Source organism: Pezoporus wallicus, unplaced genomic scaffold (genome assembly GCF_028554395.1).
Source record: "Pezoporus wallicus isolate ANWC-B61680 ecotype Strahan unplaced genomic scaffold, APGP_CSIRO_Pwel_v1 contig_4309, whole genome shotgun sequence".
NCBI lineage: Eukaryota > Metazoa > Chordata > Aves > Psittaciformes > Psittacidae > Pezoporus > Pezoporus wallicus.
In genome coordinates, this window is record NW_026638191.1 from 1,386,591 (window position 1) to 1,399,740 (window position 13,150).

At 44.2% G+C, this 13,150-nt stretch overlaps 2 protein-coding genes across 3 annotated transcripts in view; one reads left to right on the forward strand and one right to left on the reverse strand.

Moving 5' to 3' along the window:
- Positions 1-4,187, forward strand: part of TTC1 (tetratricopeptide repeat domain 1) — a 29,143-nt gene extending 24,956 nt beyond the window's left edge. The window contains exon 7 of the mRNA XM_057409851.1: positions 3,532-4,187. Coding sequence (XP_057265834.1) covers positions 3,532-3,665 — 134 coding nt within the window. The 3' untranslated portion in view covers positions 3,666-4,187. The remainder of the gene's footprint in view (positions 1-3,531) is intronic.
- A 1,871-nt stretch (positions 4,188-6,058) lies between these two features.
- The window catches only part of PWWP2A (PWWP domain containing 2A), a 37,153-nt gene continuing 30,061 nt past the window's right edge, over positions 6,059-13,150 (reverse strand). Inside the window, exons 3-4 of one of the 2 annotated variants that reach the window (XM_057409843.1) lie at positions 8,942-9,037; positions 6,059-6,226 (exon numbers count right to left, since the gene is read on the reverse strand). In XM_057409843.1, coding sequence (XP_057265826.1) covers positions 8,952-9,037 — 86 coding nt within the window. In that variant the 3' untranslated portion in view covers positions 6,059-6,226; positions 8,942-8,951. The remainder of the gene's footprint in view (positions 6,227-8,941; positions 9,038-13,150) is intronic. The other variant, XM_057409846.1, reaches the window with a different exon arrangement.

Here is a 13,150-nt window from a genome sequence, read left to right on the forward strand (position 1 = left end):
AAAGAGATTTCTTTGGATTATTTTTGTTGCACAATGTATATGTTTTAAGCTATTTCAGCTTTTCTTTTTCAAGAACTTCATTAATGCTATTTACCAACTGAGTACTGTATCAGAATAGACAAATGCTTGTGGTAGTCTGTTAGGAGATTATCTGACTGCTGGTTAAACAGTGCCAGGTATGCATGGATTCATTCTTGCTTTCTCACAGGTGGCTTAGCTCAGGTGTCTGGGTTGTACTCAAGATTTTTTGGTTCCAGTAGAGCAAGTCAGATGCATCTTAATAGTTCCAGACTGGGCCTGGTCCAGGAGCACTCACACTAAAACTAATCACCAGCAAAATCTTTCGAGTGAATGTCACAGTTCATGCTTTGACTCCTTTGAAATTTGGATATTCAACTGAATTCTTATTTTTGTCAATGAATCAGCCAGTAATGTGGCTTTTCTATGTTCTTATTCTTTCAACTGAAACTAAGTCCTGCTATACGCAACTAACAAACACTGTCATGAAAATGAGCTGTGTACAAACAGACTGAAATAAATGAAGTGCATCTTCCTCCTTCCCCAAGCGTGTTTCCTGTTTTCCAGTGCTGCAGCTCATTACCACATAGTTTGTCAGAAGCTGAAACCACTTCTTAAGTGATTGTGTGTAAATAAATCAGGGTACACATTCTTGGCTGGATTTTTCTTCCAGACTACCTAACCATGAATACTTGTTTGCAAGTGGTAGTGCAGTGAGATTGATGTCCCTAGAAAAAACATATTTTGTTACCAAACCAAGTCCATTTCTGTTCTGTTCTGTAGGGGTCTAACTTTTCCAAAGCTGACATTTGTGCTTATTATTTTCATATTTTCCATTCAGTCTTTGCAGGTTAATGCTGCCACTTGCCACTAAGGTTTGCTCATTGCTGAGTTTCTTAACTCAGGTTAACTTACAGCACACTTAAAAAATAGCTTTTAAATCCATGTGGCTCTTTCCCTTTATGCTTTCATAACGTGAGCATCCTCTGCCTTAGTGATTGCCCAGGATGTGAACATACACTGACTATTTTCTGTGTTATTTCTCTTCTGACTTTAAAGCCGAAGATTTCCAGCTATTGTGCAACAAGCTAGTTTTTGTTTAGAGAAACTATAATTATTGTGATAACTAGAACCAGCTCCTTTGGGGAGAGGATATGAGAAGAGGAGAAGTTTGGAACAGCTTTAGCAAGGTTTAGCAGGCTGGGAGCTCTGACAATAGTTTTCTGCTTGGCTACAAGGAGAGGCAAGTACACTGGAGATAAAAAACTGGAATAGAACATATGGCAGTCTGTGTAACCCATCTTACACACACAAAGTTCATCAAATCTAGTTAAAACCTATTGGGACTTTCATCTTAAGTTACAAAGGAGTGCATTTTAGAAAACAGAGAAATGTACTTGGTTATCGGTGTGATTAATGGGAAGGCCTATGGGAGCATATTGCCTGGGCCTTCGTGCCAGCAAGAGATATTTCCAGCTACTTGAGATCAGCAAAGATATTTACTAGTCTTAGTGCCTGAAGAATTGCTCTCTTCTTTCTTTTTTTGATACTGAAGAGTACATGTTGTATTTGCGATTACACTGCTAAACCCCAATACTGTACACAGGGAGGTCACTTTAAATAGTTCAAACCAGAGCTAATATAATTACTTTTAGTTCAGTCCTCACCATTTAGGGAAGGGAAAAGGATTTGCTCTTGCTCTTTTAATTGCTTAAGAAATGTTGTTGATAATACAGTGAGTTAGAGAAAGATGAGACCTCATCAGGAAATTTGTCTTTTATCCAACAAAAATTCTTAACCCAAATAATACCCAGCTTTTCAAGTTCCAAACACCACATTAACACTAGCAGCTCTACTGGAAGCTTTGCCAGAAAGACTGAATGGCAATTACTTTTTGGCTGTTACATCTTCATGTAAATCATGAGAAATCTTTCTGTGAATCTGCCTTTTGCAGCAGGATGTTAAATTGCAGTTTAGGTGAGTAATGAATCACAGACTTCTGAGCTGTGAATTGATCTTTACCAGTTGGTTTTCTTGTTAACCTCTGAATGTTGCTCTGCTGAAGGAACTTAACATGTGGAGTTCCAGGTGAAACGTAGACACAGGCCCTCTAAAATGTAAAGATCAAGATCTGTGAAAACAGTCTCACAGAGGAGAATGTGACCCTGCTCAGGGACAAGTGCGTGTTTGATTGCTGAGAACTCTTTGCAGCTGAGTCACAGCTCCACGTGCCTTCTTCCTTCCTTCAAGCACAGTCTCTGTCTTAAGAGAGCTTCTCTTTGGGGGGAGGTTGGACTTAACTACAGATCTTAATTTAGGGATGAAAGGAGTGGGAGAGGAGGAAATAGTGCTTTCCTACAATGATGGGTTTGTGTGTGCCAAGACAGCAGGAGCAGTGCTTTGGGCTTGAGTTCCCGGAAAAGGCAAAGGCTTGCTTCTGCTTCATTAGCAATTTATGAAATGTGACTGCACCAAAAGGCATTGCTGTATGTGGATTTAAGTGAGAGAGCAGGAAGGTGACCTGTGACTGTATTGTTTTAATTATTCAATCCCCGTGAGATGAAGAATGAAGAATTATATATATCATATGGCCTTCAGCTTCTCCCAAAGAGCTGGCCTAGCAACAAGCAAGAATACCAAGGCAGTTGTTCTGTGTTTATTGGCTCTAGTACAGCCGGAAAAGAGCCATCCTACTGACTCCAATTAGAAAAGACCTTTCACAGTTTCCTGAAACAGGGAAATTTGTCTGCCTGGCTCCTAAGCCAGCTGCAGCACCTGGAGAGCTTGGGAGCTGTTTACAACTGACTCAAGCAATGCTGGAGTATGCCAGGATACTTCCACCAGTACACAAAGACACTTCTCACCCTAACGGAAAGCTAAGCATGACCAAATGTTTGCCTAGAAGTACAACAGCAACTATTCATCCCAACAGAGAGATGCTATGAACAACTTTATCGTTTTATAACCAAAATGGCTTTAGGATGCAGGATAAAATTATGAACTTAATAGCTAAATTAAACAGGGTGTAACTTAAGGAAGAAAACCACCATCAGTACAAAGCAGCTCACCTAGTATTAGATGACTTTGAGTCATCTGACTCTCAAAGACTCATATTGCTTTAAAATAGTTCCACAAATCCCTGAGAGATACTTGCTTGTGAACCAGCACTTAGATGCAAGATCTTACTTACTATGGCATATTTAGGAGTACTGTAATAATGGTGTTAGTTTTGTTATGTAGGATGGAGTTGTTCCTCAGAATAAACTGTTTACATGTTTACCAGCACAGTCACTTGTTTTCAACCCCAAAGCTGACAGTAACCACATCACAGTGGAGATTGTTTCTAATTCATGTTGAGAGCCTATAAATACTCAACAAATTGCAGAGATTTACACAGCATTTACCTTAAATTAATAGATAAATCAGTAGAGCTGGACTGTGTAGTTGGGCATAATTCAATGGAGTTTTCCTTCTGCTTAACACTTGATGTGTTCTCTCCCCTTTTCATTGTAGGCAAACTGAAGGATCTGGGAAATTTGGTTCTCCGCCCCTTTGGCCTGTCAACAGAAAATTTCCAGATAAAACAGGATTCATCAACTGGTTCATACTCCATCAATTTTGTTCAAAATCCAAACAACAATAGATAACATGAATTCAATCTAGTTCTGCTGCCTTTTAGGCTTTGTGACCGTGTGCTTGCACGTACCAGTAGAAGGATGCAGCAAACATTCTTCATGCTCCCCAAGTGAAGATAAGACTCAAGCATATTAATTTCCCTGCCAGTGAAATTATTTACAGTGTGGATGTCAAGCAAGTCATTTGACTTCTCTTAGTGATAACTGTGCCCACTGTGTGATTTTTATTTTCTTTCAATTTTCTTTTCTTTCCTTGTGGCATTTGGCTTTCCCACCAGTCAGGTTCGTTATTTTGGCTCATTCAATGCTGGCAACAACATTCTAGGAAGCAATTCAGTTGAACCAAAATGCTCACGCACCTGTAGCCAAGAACAAAGCTTTATGGTGTCTTGGGGAATTAATGAATCTAGCAGAAGCCTTTCTCCATGCTCAGCAAGTGGATGTGACTGAGAGCATGCATGGAAGCAAGCCAACCTCTTCTGTGGAATCATTTTTCTTTGTAATAAAGGCTTGGTATTTCTGTTGGTTTGTGAAGGTCTTGCCTTATTTGAGTCCTTCCCATGGTGGGATTGTTGTTAAAAGTGCTTAGAGCCACCCACAAATAATGTACTTGCAAGACATTAACTTGAAGCATTTGATTTGTTTTTGTCTTATTTACAGCAATATCAGTAAATTATGCTCAGGTTCCCCTGCACATCCCAGTTTGTTCACTTTTTATTTTTCTGAAGGCAACAAGGAAATTTTGTGCCTATATACACATGTTGGTGTGTAATGGTACTATGAAATCCATTAAATGTGCTTATCTGAGATTCATTTCTATTACAGATATCCATAGTGGCAAACAAGTAAGTGATGTTGAAGTTGATTGCAAAAGATCTTCAAGGCCTAGTATGTTATAAAGACTTTAAAGTATTTATAGATATATATATATATAGGTGCTGTTGAAGTAGTTAATTCAGACTTTGGAGAAGGGATGTCTTTTGTAATTGCTGCTTACTGGGGTATATATCAATGCTGAAATGTTTACATCGGAGGCAGATTTTCCTGTTGTCTCCATGCAGATGTCAATAGATGATTTAATGAAATCATTAGTGGTGGCTGTTGGTTGCTGGTTGTCATCTTGAATTTATTTCAGGAAGTCTCAGTGTGTGTTCCTAAGACTGATATTGTAGCACTCCAGTCTTTACAGTAATATGCCTGAAAGGAACAGCCTCTCAAGCTAAGAGTTCTCAGTGCTTTATTTTCATTTCTGTCTCTGCAGCTGTGGAGGGTTTTTTGATTGTTGTTTAACTCTGTCCTGATGCATTCTTCATTTGGACTTTGTAGTTACCTGCTCGCAATCTCAAGTCTGCAGTGAGCATTAAGTCTATGGGAAATAAAATGTCACTGTCGAGAGAAGCCCTAATTCACAGCAAGGCCTGTGCAGCCTCTAACATCGTCTGCATAATTAAAATGTCACTTAAGTAAATAACAGTGAACAGCCTCTAGGATTTCCATGTGCTGAACTGTAACTGTGCCGTGCTTTACTGGAGTAAAGTTTCTGATGTGCAAGGCTGAATTTCCTTTACTGATGAAGTTTGGGCAAATGGGCAGGGGTTGGATGGGAGGTTTTAAAGGAAGATTCTGCTCCTGAGAGCAGCCAGGGTGCTGCTGGAGATGGGTTTGCCCCCTGCAGATTGGTGTGCCAGGCTCTGGTATCCAGGCAGTGTGGGTACCAGGAAATGTGCTGGGAGAAGAGCGTGCTCACACCCAAGAGGCTGCGCAGGTCTGGGTAGGCTCATTAGCTGTAAAACCACTCTGCTTTGTGATCTGAGCCCTCTGGATTTAGGGAAGGCTTATTAGGTTGGCAGAGTGTTGGGACTAGCATAAATGTTAATAATGTTTCCTGAAATCTGGAATACTACAGACCAAAGGTGTCTAAGCTGTGTCAGAGCCCTGGGCAGAAGCAGCACTGGGCTGAAGCTCTTAAGTTTGGCTTGTGCCCAGGTGCTCAGTTATGGCTGAATCATGCTTTCCTATTTCTCCTTGTTCAGCACAGGGTGGGTAGAGCTGTTGGTTCCTGCTGCTGCAGGCTCCATGTTGCTTGGAAGCAGGGGAGTCTGCATGCCCTTGGAGACAGGCACTGACTCGTGGGCTGCAGCAGCAAATGTTCCACTGAGGCTGGAGCATGGGGAAAGGAGCACAGCTCGGCTTTTTCTCATTTACCAACATCAGCACTAGTCCTGCGTCACTCAGGGTGAAACAGATGAGGTCTGGGCCCTGGGTTCCACTCGGCTGCAACATATGCACACAGCCTTAAACATACATAAGTAAAACCACTTTACATTTTCTCTGTATCTTTGTTACAACCAAATAATCACCATCCTTACACAGGCAGACACCATGTGTATATATCATTTACCTGTGTATGGCTGTTGTGCAGTTACAAGCAACGGCTTTTAGGAACCTGCTGCTTGTCTTGCAGATGAGTTCAGTGACACATTTTCTTCCTTCCATTCTGTTCCTGCTTCACGTCTTTAAAGGGCTGGAGGGCTGCAGATGTGCCTTCTTGAGTGGGAGCTGGTTCACTTATTCTGGAAAATGAAAGCACAACAGAACTTTCAAGGTGATTACAACACACCATCAGGTAAGCGTGCAGCTTCCCTGCTGGGTGCCTGATGGGTACCTATAGTTTTAAAATGAAGAACAAGCGATGCTGAAGGATTGCAGCTGATTTGCTTTCCACACTTGTGTCTGATGTAATTGCATGGTGCAAAAGAGGCAGGTTTGTGTCACTGGAAACTGGGCACACTGTTACCAAGGAATCAAATCTGTATGTCAGACCTACTCGAAGTGCCGCTCTCCAGCTAAACCAGGAACCTCTGTAATGCCTTATCTGCCATTACAGCATATTTTTTTCTAGGTAAAATTCCAATTAATTGTCTGAAAGAAATCCTTTTGCGTTGTCCAAATCCCAAACAATTGCATTTGCTTTGCTTTTTAAGGGTTTTTTTATTCTGTCTACACCAGTCATCACAGCTGCCACCAGAAGGGTAACTGGTACTTCCTCCTGGTGTAATTGGCCACAATTCCACAGCAGTGCCAGGGTGTTTGAGTCACACATGTTGGGCTTATAATAGGAAAAAAAATGTGTTATGAAACATAATGTTTTAAATACAAGTTCTGCTACACCACCAAGTTCCTTGCTAGTCTGTTCCAATACTTACTCACCCTTATTGTAACAATCCCGTGCCTTTTTTTCCGCTTTGAGTTGTCTGTCCTCAGCTCCCAGCCTTTGTTGCTTCCTACTCTGCCTGCCAAATGAAACCCTTCTCTCCGTGAGCATGTTTGCACAGAGATGAAGGGGCCCGTTGATCTGCATAAGCTGAAGAGACAGGGCTGCTGCAAGTCTCTCCCTACAAAGAAATTTATCCAGGATTTCTGTAATGTTTGTGTTTCAGACCTTACATTTTGTGACATTTAGGAAACAACATCAGAACCAACACTGAGATTTGTCTCCCTTTTGCTCTGCACAGCAGCTTTGTCACTCTTACTTCTTTGTTTGTACCCTCAAAGACTGTCTTAACCCTTTTGGCAAGAGATGAGCTAAGGTTTAGACCTCCCCTCAGCTTTTTCTGGGTAGGTGAATTACAGACTCCCTTTCCTGCAGGTGTGGATACTTTCTTCCTTGTGTTAATGCAGCTAAATGCAAAATTAAGGCTCACTTTGACTGGCAGGCCTGTCTTACTGAGAAATACAGGTTTTAATGTGTTTTTTCCACCATGCTTTTGCTTACCAGCATTTCAGGAATGACTTTAGCTTTGCTTCTCAATCACTGATGCAAGTATCGAATAGAACGGGGTCCAGCAGTGATTTGAGCAGAATCTCACAGGAAACATCCCTGTTCAAAGAACAGGGTCAAACTGTTTAGATCTGTCAGAGGACAATCTTCATCCGTGTGTGGATCATTTGCTTTATGTTGCAGACAGTTACCTGTAGATAACTGCATACACTGTAGAGTGTGCTATGCCAGGCGATGTGTCTTTACAATTAACTAAGCCTGGGTGAATGACAGGGTCTATTTTTGATAGAGTTTAATTGCATGTTTGCCTTTAATTCTTTATTAATGGATTTCTGATGCTGTTTTCTGATTCCTACCTCTGTCAGATTAACTGGCCTTTATCTGAGTTAACATCTTTGCCCTCTGTTGCTCCACTGACCTGCCTGAACCCAGCACACACTGAAGTGGGCGAGCGGGGCGGCTGTTGTAGGTGAAATACCTGGGCTTGTTTCCAGTCCTGTTACTGTTCTGCCTGGTTGCTAAGAGTGGCAAATACATCATCCCACTTGCTTCCAGCTGAAATACCAGACTCCAGTACCTCTATGGTCTGCAGCAGGCCCCCACTGCATTTGAACACTGCTTTTGTTCCTAATAGATTAAAATTTCTCTTGCATAATCCTTATCTTTTCAGTCATTTCTTTTTAAGCTTTGTCAAGATTACAGAAACTATCACTTTTACCTTCCTATATGCATTGTTTTTTAACTGCTGCCTTTATATCACTGTTGAACCTCCTGGTCTACAGCCAAAGATTACCTCATTTTAGTTTTAAAAATATACCTATTTCCTTTCTCTAGCATCTTGTAAATGTCCATTATTTCTTTTTCATGCCTTATTTCTAGTCAAGTTTCCCAATTTTTCCTTCTAGTTTTACACTTTTTAAAGCAATGGTAGAAATGGAAAAACTGCATACATTTATATGTGGGTAGATGGGTGTAGATCTGTGGGTAACTCCAGATTCTCCTTCTGTAACCACCAACCTCCAGGACACACACACTTTTGTCTCTGAACATTGTGATGTGCCTCAAAGGAACACATCCAGGATCTTGTATTAGAAAACACTTCTAGAAATAATGGTAGGAACCTCGGAGTGTCTCCAGCACTTTATCTTTTCATTACAAGGGCACTTGTAAAGTAGCTCAGCTGTTTTCTGGTGGGCTTTTTTCCTCAGCTTTATCACAATCATTGAGACGTGCTCAGTAACCAGTTTAGTCTATTTAAAATAGCTGCTGCTTCTACTTACTCTGCCCTCCCTGAGCAGGTCATACCCAGTAATTGCCAGGCCAGTCATTTAAGTCATCCCATTACATTACCATAACCTAAAGGTTATGTTATTTTTTTTTCCATTTATAAGACTGTTTAAGCCTTCTTATTTTACAGGAATATTAAGAATGAGGAACCAGATCCTCTCTGATAATTCCATGTGGATTATTTACAGCACTAAATTTCAGATTGTATCCCTTTTGTTACCTCTGCCTCTTCACGTGTGATGGGAGTGGGATACCAAGAGAGATGTCTTCACCTCCTCTGCTGCTGCTCCAGCCAGTTCCACCTCCTGAATCAAACCTGGACACAGAAGCAGCTCAGAGTGAGTGTTGGGTTAGCACAGAACCTAAATTACTAAATCTAAACTACTACAAACCAGCAGGTGAGCTGGGCTCAGCCTGCTCAATAGGACCTTCCCCACAATGGAGCTCTGCACACCATAAAACCCAAGATGTGCAGTACCTCCATTTCCATCACCTGTCTTCATTTACCCAAGGGATTGGAAGAATTGCTGAGGCTTTTCAAATAGCTTTACAGGGTCCCTGTGTTGTCCCACCCTCAGTAATTCAGCCTGTTCTCCTTCCTGCTGTTATCCCAGGCAGCAGACACTTGCTGGGTCTCTGTAACTCCCCAGCCATGGGGCTGCATTTCTGCACTTGCACCACCACCATACTCAGCAGTGGCCGACCCACAGGGCTTCCAGAATTGACACTGCACAAAGCTCTAGGTTTCCCAAGAAAGCAAACACTCCCTCAGTCCCAGAGAAATCCTTGTCTTCCCATCTCCTCAGCAAAGCACAGCTACTGAGGCGGCTCCACAAACCTTGTCAACATCCTGGTTGCTTTCATTTGATGTCCCTTTGCTGCAGTGGGAGGTGGGATGTCTTGAGGAGGTCTCTTCCTCCAAACGCTCACTCTGCCACCCCTTGCCACATACCCTGGTGACCAAACCCCATGCAGCATCATGACCAAGTCGGCAGCAGAACAAACCCCATTACCATGCAGTGGGGGCCCTTTTGCTTTCTTTGCTCTTTCTGCCTGTGTGAGAGTGCCAAGGCCTGGCCTTTGGAGGAGCCGAACACCTGCAGTTCCCTCAATCGCAGCAAAGATGTGTGGGATTTAGCACCCCTTTAAAGAAAGAACAAACCAGCAGCTCTCCATTCACATCATAGGGTCTGTGTCCCAAAACACCAGCCCCGGTGGCAGGAGGCAACTCTGGAGTGGGACTGACATGAGCCGTGTCCATGACTGACCGTAGGCACAGTGCAGCCCATCCCCTCCCACCAGCAGCTGGGCAGGGATCTGAGACCTCTCTCTCAGCTCATCACATTGGGATATTCAGGACTCAGCAAAGCACCAAGCTTTGAAGCCGAGTCCTTCCTTCCTTGATTAGCACAAAACTTCCTTAAGATCTACCTACACCTCTGATTAGCACCGACATAGCCAGAGAGAAAGGAACTGCTGGCCACCAGTTCCAAGGCTTTAATTAGCTGTGCTATTCCCAAGGGATTACTGCAACAGCCAAGCTCTGTCGCTGGCTGCTGCAGCCAAGAACCAATTATATCAAAGTGCCACCTCTTTTCAGCAGTAGGTAAAGATGTGTAGGGGCACATTTAATGTGCAGCATTAATACGTTGCTCATTCACTAGCTTTCCCTGCCTGGAAGGATCCCAGCATTTCCTTGTTCAGCAACTTCGTTTCTTTCAGATCTGTGCAGCCTCCTGCTCGACAGGATGTAATTGCTGGGGAGTATCTTTCATCAGCAGAAGCTCTGGTCAGCCCGTTTGTCTGCTGAGGCACAGTAAATTGTCAGGCTCTCGGCTGCTGTGGCATTAAGCCAGAGTCATTACAGCCTACCCTGAAAAAGCAAAGCCCTTTATACATTGAAGGTCCTAAACCAACTGAAAACTAAACTAAACCACATTTTTCTGATTCTCTGTTCTCTCTAATGCCCCAGTTGGAAACCTCACTGTCTGCAGCCACGATTCCAGGCTGGAATCCCCAGACCTGCCCATTTCCCAGTTTAGGAAGACAATTTACAAAGCCAGGATTCCTTCAGCAGAAGCAGCACCAATAGGTTTGTCTTTCCTAACAACTGAGATCAGTACTCTGGTCCTGGCTCCAAGCAGTGCCTGCACCGCGTCCCCAAGCTCCCTGCAGTGCCTGGATGGGTCCCTATTTATAACACTACATTTCAGATTGCATCAGTTCTTTACCTCTTCCTTTTCACGCACGATGGGAGTGATACCCAAGAGAGAGGGGTGCACAAGTGTGGGTCCCCCACAGTTGCTGACAACCCAGCCCTTCACCAGCCACAGCAAATGAGACCAGGAGTGTCCAGGCTTTGGTCGTGCCCGTTCAGCTGGGACAAACACACATGGTCGGGCAGGTTTTCTGTTCTGTTGCTAACCCTGGCATGTGAAATGCCACCTGACCCAGTACAGCCCCACACATGGCTTTGTGGGAGGTGCTCCTGAGCATCACCCTCCCTGCAGACTGAGACATCCATGAAGTGGGATGTCAGGAAGAGGGGAAATGGCATTATCTACTCTAGGCGGTAGCTGCTGGAATAGCTTCCTAAATGTATTCCTGAAGTGGTGCTGGCAAGCGCCAAGTGATAAAATGGGTCCCTGGAGAGGCAGTGGAGTATGGGCTCTGCTGCCTAATTGCATTTGAGCACAGCTTCTCATGAGTGCATCTTTCCTTATCTCAGGGAGAACGGCTACGTTTCCATTAGCTCACTTGGCTGTGGTGCTCCATTGTGGGGCTTTTTCTACCTCAGGAAGGAAGAACTGCAGTATTTGGAAACTTTGGGAAAGGAGGAGGCTGGAAGCTGATGGATTTACTGCCTACAGCTATGGCCCTGACCTGCCCTTGATGCAGCAGTTCTTTCTGTGCACAAATGTACTTTCTTGTTCCTGTTCCAAGTTCAAATACAGCTGAGGCCATGGTCCTTGCAGCCAGCAGTAAGTTTACTAAGCCAAGGCATGACCAGTGAATGGCCTCTGGTATGAAAAGGCATAGGAAGTACAGCTGCCCCAGCCCCTGCCCTCACAGCTCATTCCAATGTCTTTGTAAAGGTAAGCAGAGCACACTGAGTGAATCACAAAAGACTTGTCCATATCCATCTGAACAGCGTAGTATTTCTGGGATCTTGTCTTTAGCATGGTTCAGTATTCACCCTTTTACACTATGGTGCCTCCAGCCCCTTCCTCTGATGGCTCAGAGAGCTTCAACATCTGAATGAGCCCTCCAGCAGCCTGTTTAATATTTAATGACCAAGACAACCACATCTGGAAGTTCCAGTCCCTAAGCTCTTAAGATGCAGAGCTCTTAGCTGGGTATCAGAATCAGAGCTACCCCTCCTGGGCTTTGAATATTTACCCCAAACACATCTGCAGGGATGTCCAGCCTGCCCAGCACGGAGCACCCACCGCTTGTGCTCCAAACCCAGCAAGGGAGGAAAACAAAGACCACAGAAACACTCAAGGGAAAAGCAGGATCAGAACCCTCAAAGCAGGCTGTGGAACATGAATTAAACCCAGCTGCCAGCACGGTCTGAACCAGCAAACAATGTGAGCCTTTTCCTACTGCCACCTTTCAGCACACACTGAAGCTCACTGCACATGGCCTTCAGAAAGCCCTGCCTCCACTTGCCCTCCCAGCACCAAGAGGGAGGATGACGAATCCACCCACCATGACTTGAGCAAGGACAAGGGAGCAAGAGGCAAAGCCTGACAGCAATGAGCAGCAGTTGACCCCAAGGCCACACATTCACATGGGTCTGTTCCTGCCCCAGCAGTGGCTGCCAGGTCTGCTGGTGCTGCTGCACCGGGCTTTGGCAGTCTGAGCATTGCTTTACCTTTGGCTGTGCAAGGGGCGAGCTGCTCAGCTTCCCTGCTGCACTACAGGGCTCCTCACAATACACAGCCACAGCCTGGTGCCATTCCCAACCTCCCACACACCACAAAAGCACAGGAAGGACCTCGCCATGCAGACCCTTAACGCTGTCAGCAGACCTGGAGGATCCTGTCAGTCAGGGATATTAGCCCAGGGAGCACAAAGGTACCAGGAGAGCATCTCCTGTGTGATCTCCTTAACCACAGCTGAGGCTTCAGGCAGGTGAAACATCCCATGTAATGCTTAAAAATAATGAGTATGGACAGCGACTGAGTTTACTGCATCAATCATCTGTTACTGATCTAGCCTCCAATTTCCTTAATAAATCTGCCCGTTGCTCTCACCCTTATTTCTCTGCACTCATCCCTCACGCTGTAGCTGGCACTGGCAAGCTACCACAAAACCCCCCTGCGCCAGAAGCTGCACTGAGCAGCTGCTCCGTGCACTTTTGCCCTCATTAAGTATCACCCTTTTGATGCTTCAGGGCAGCAGTAAACACTATTGCCGGGTGCCA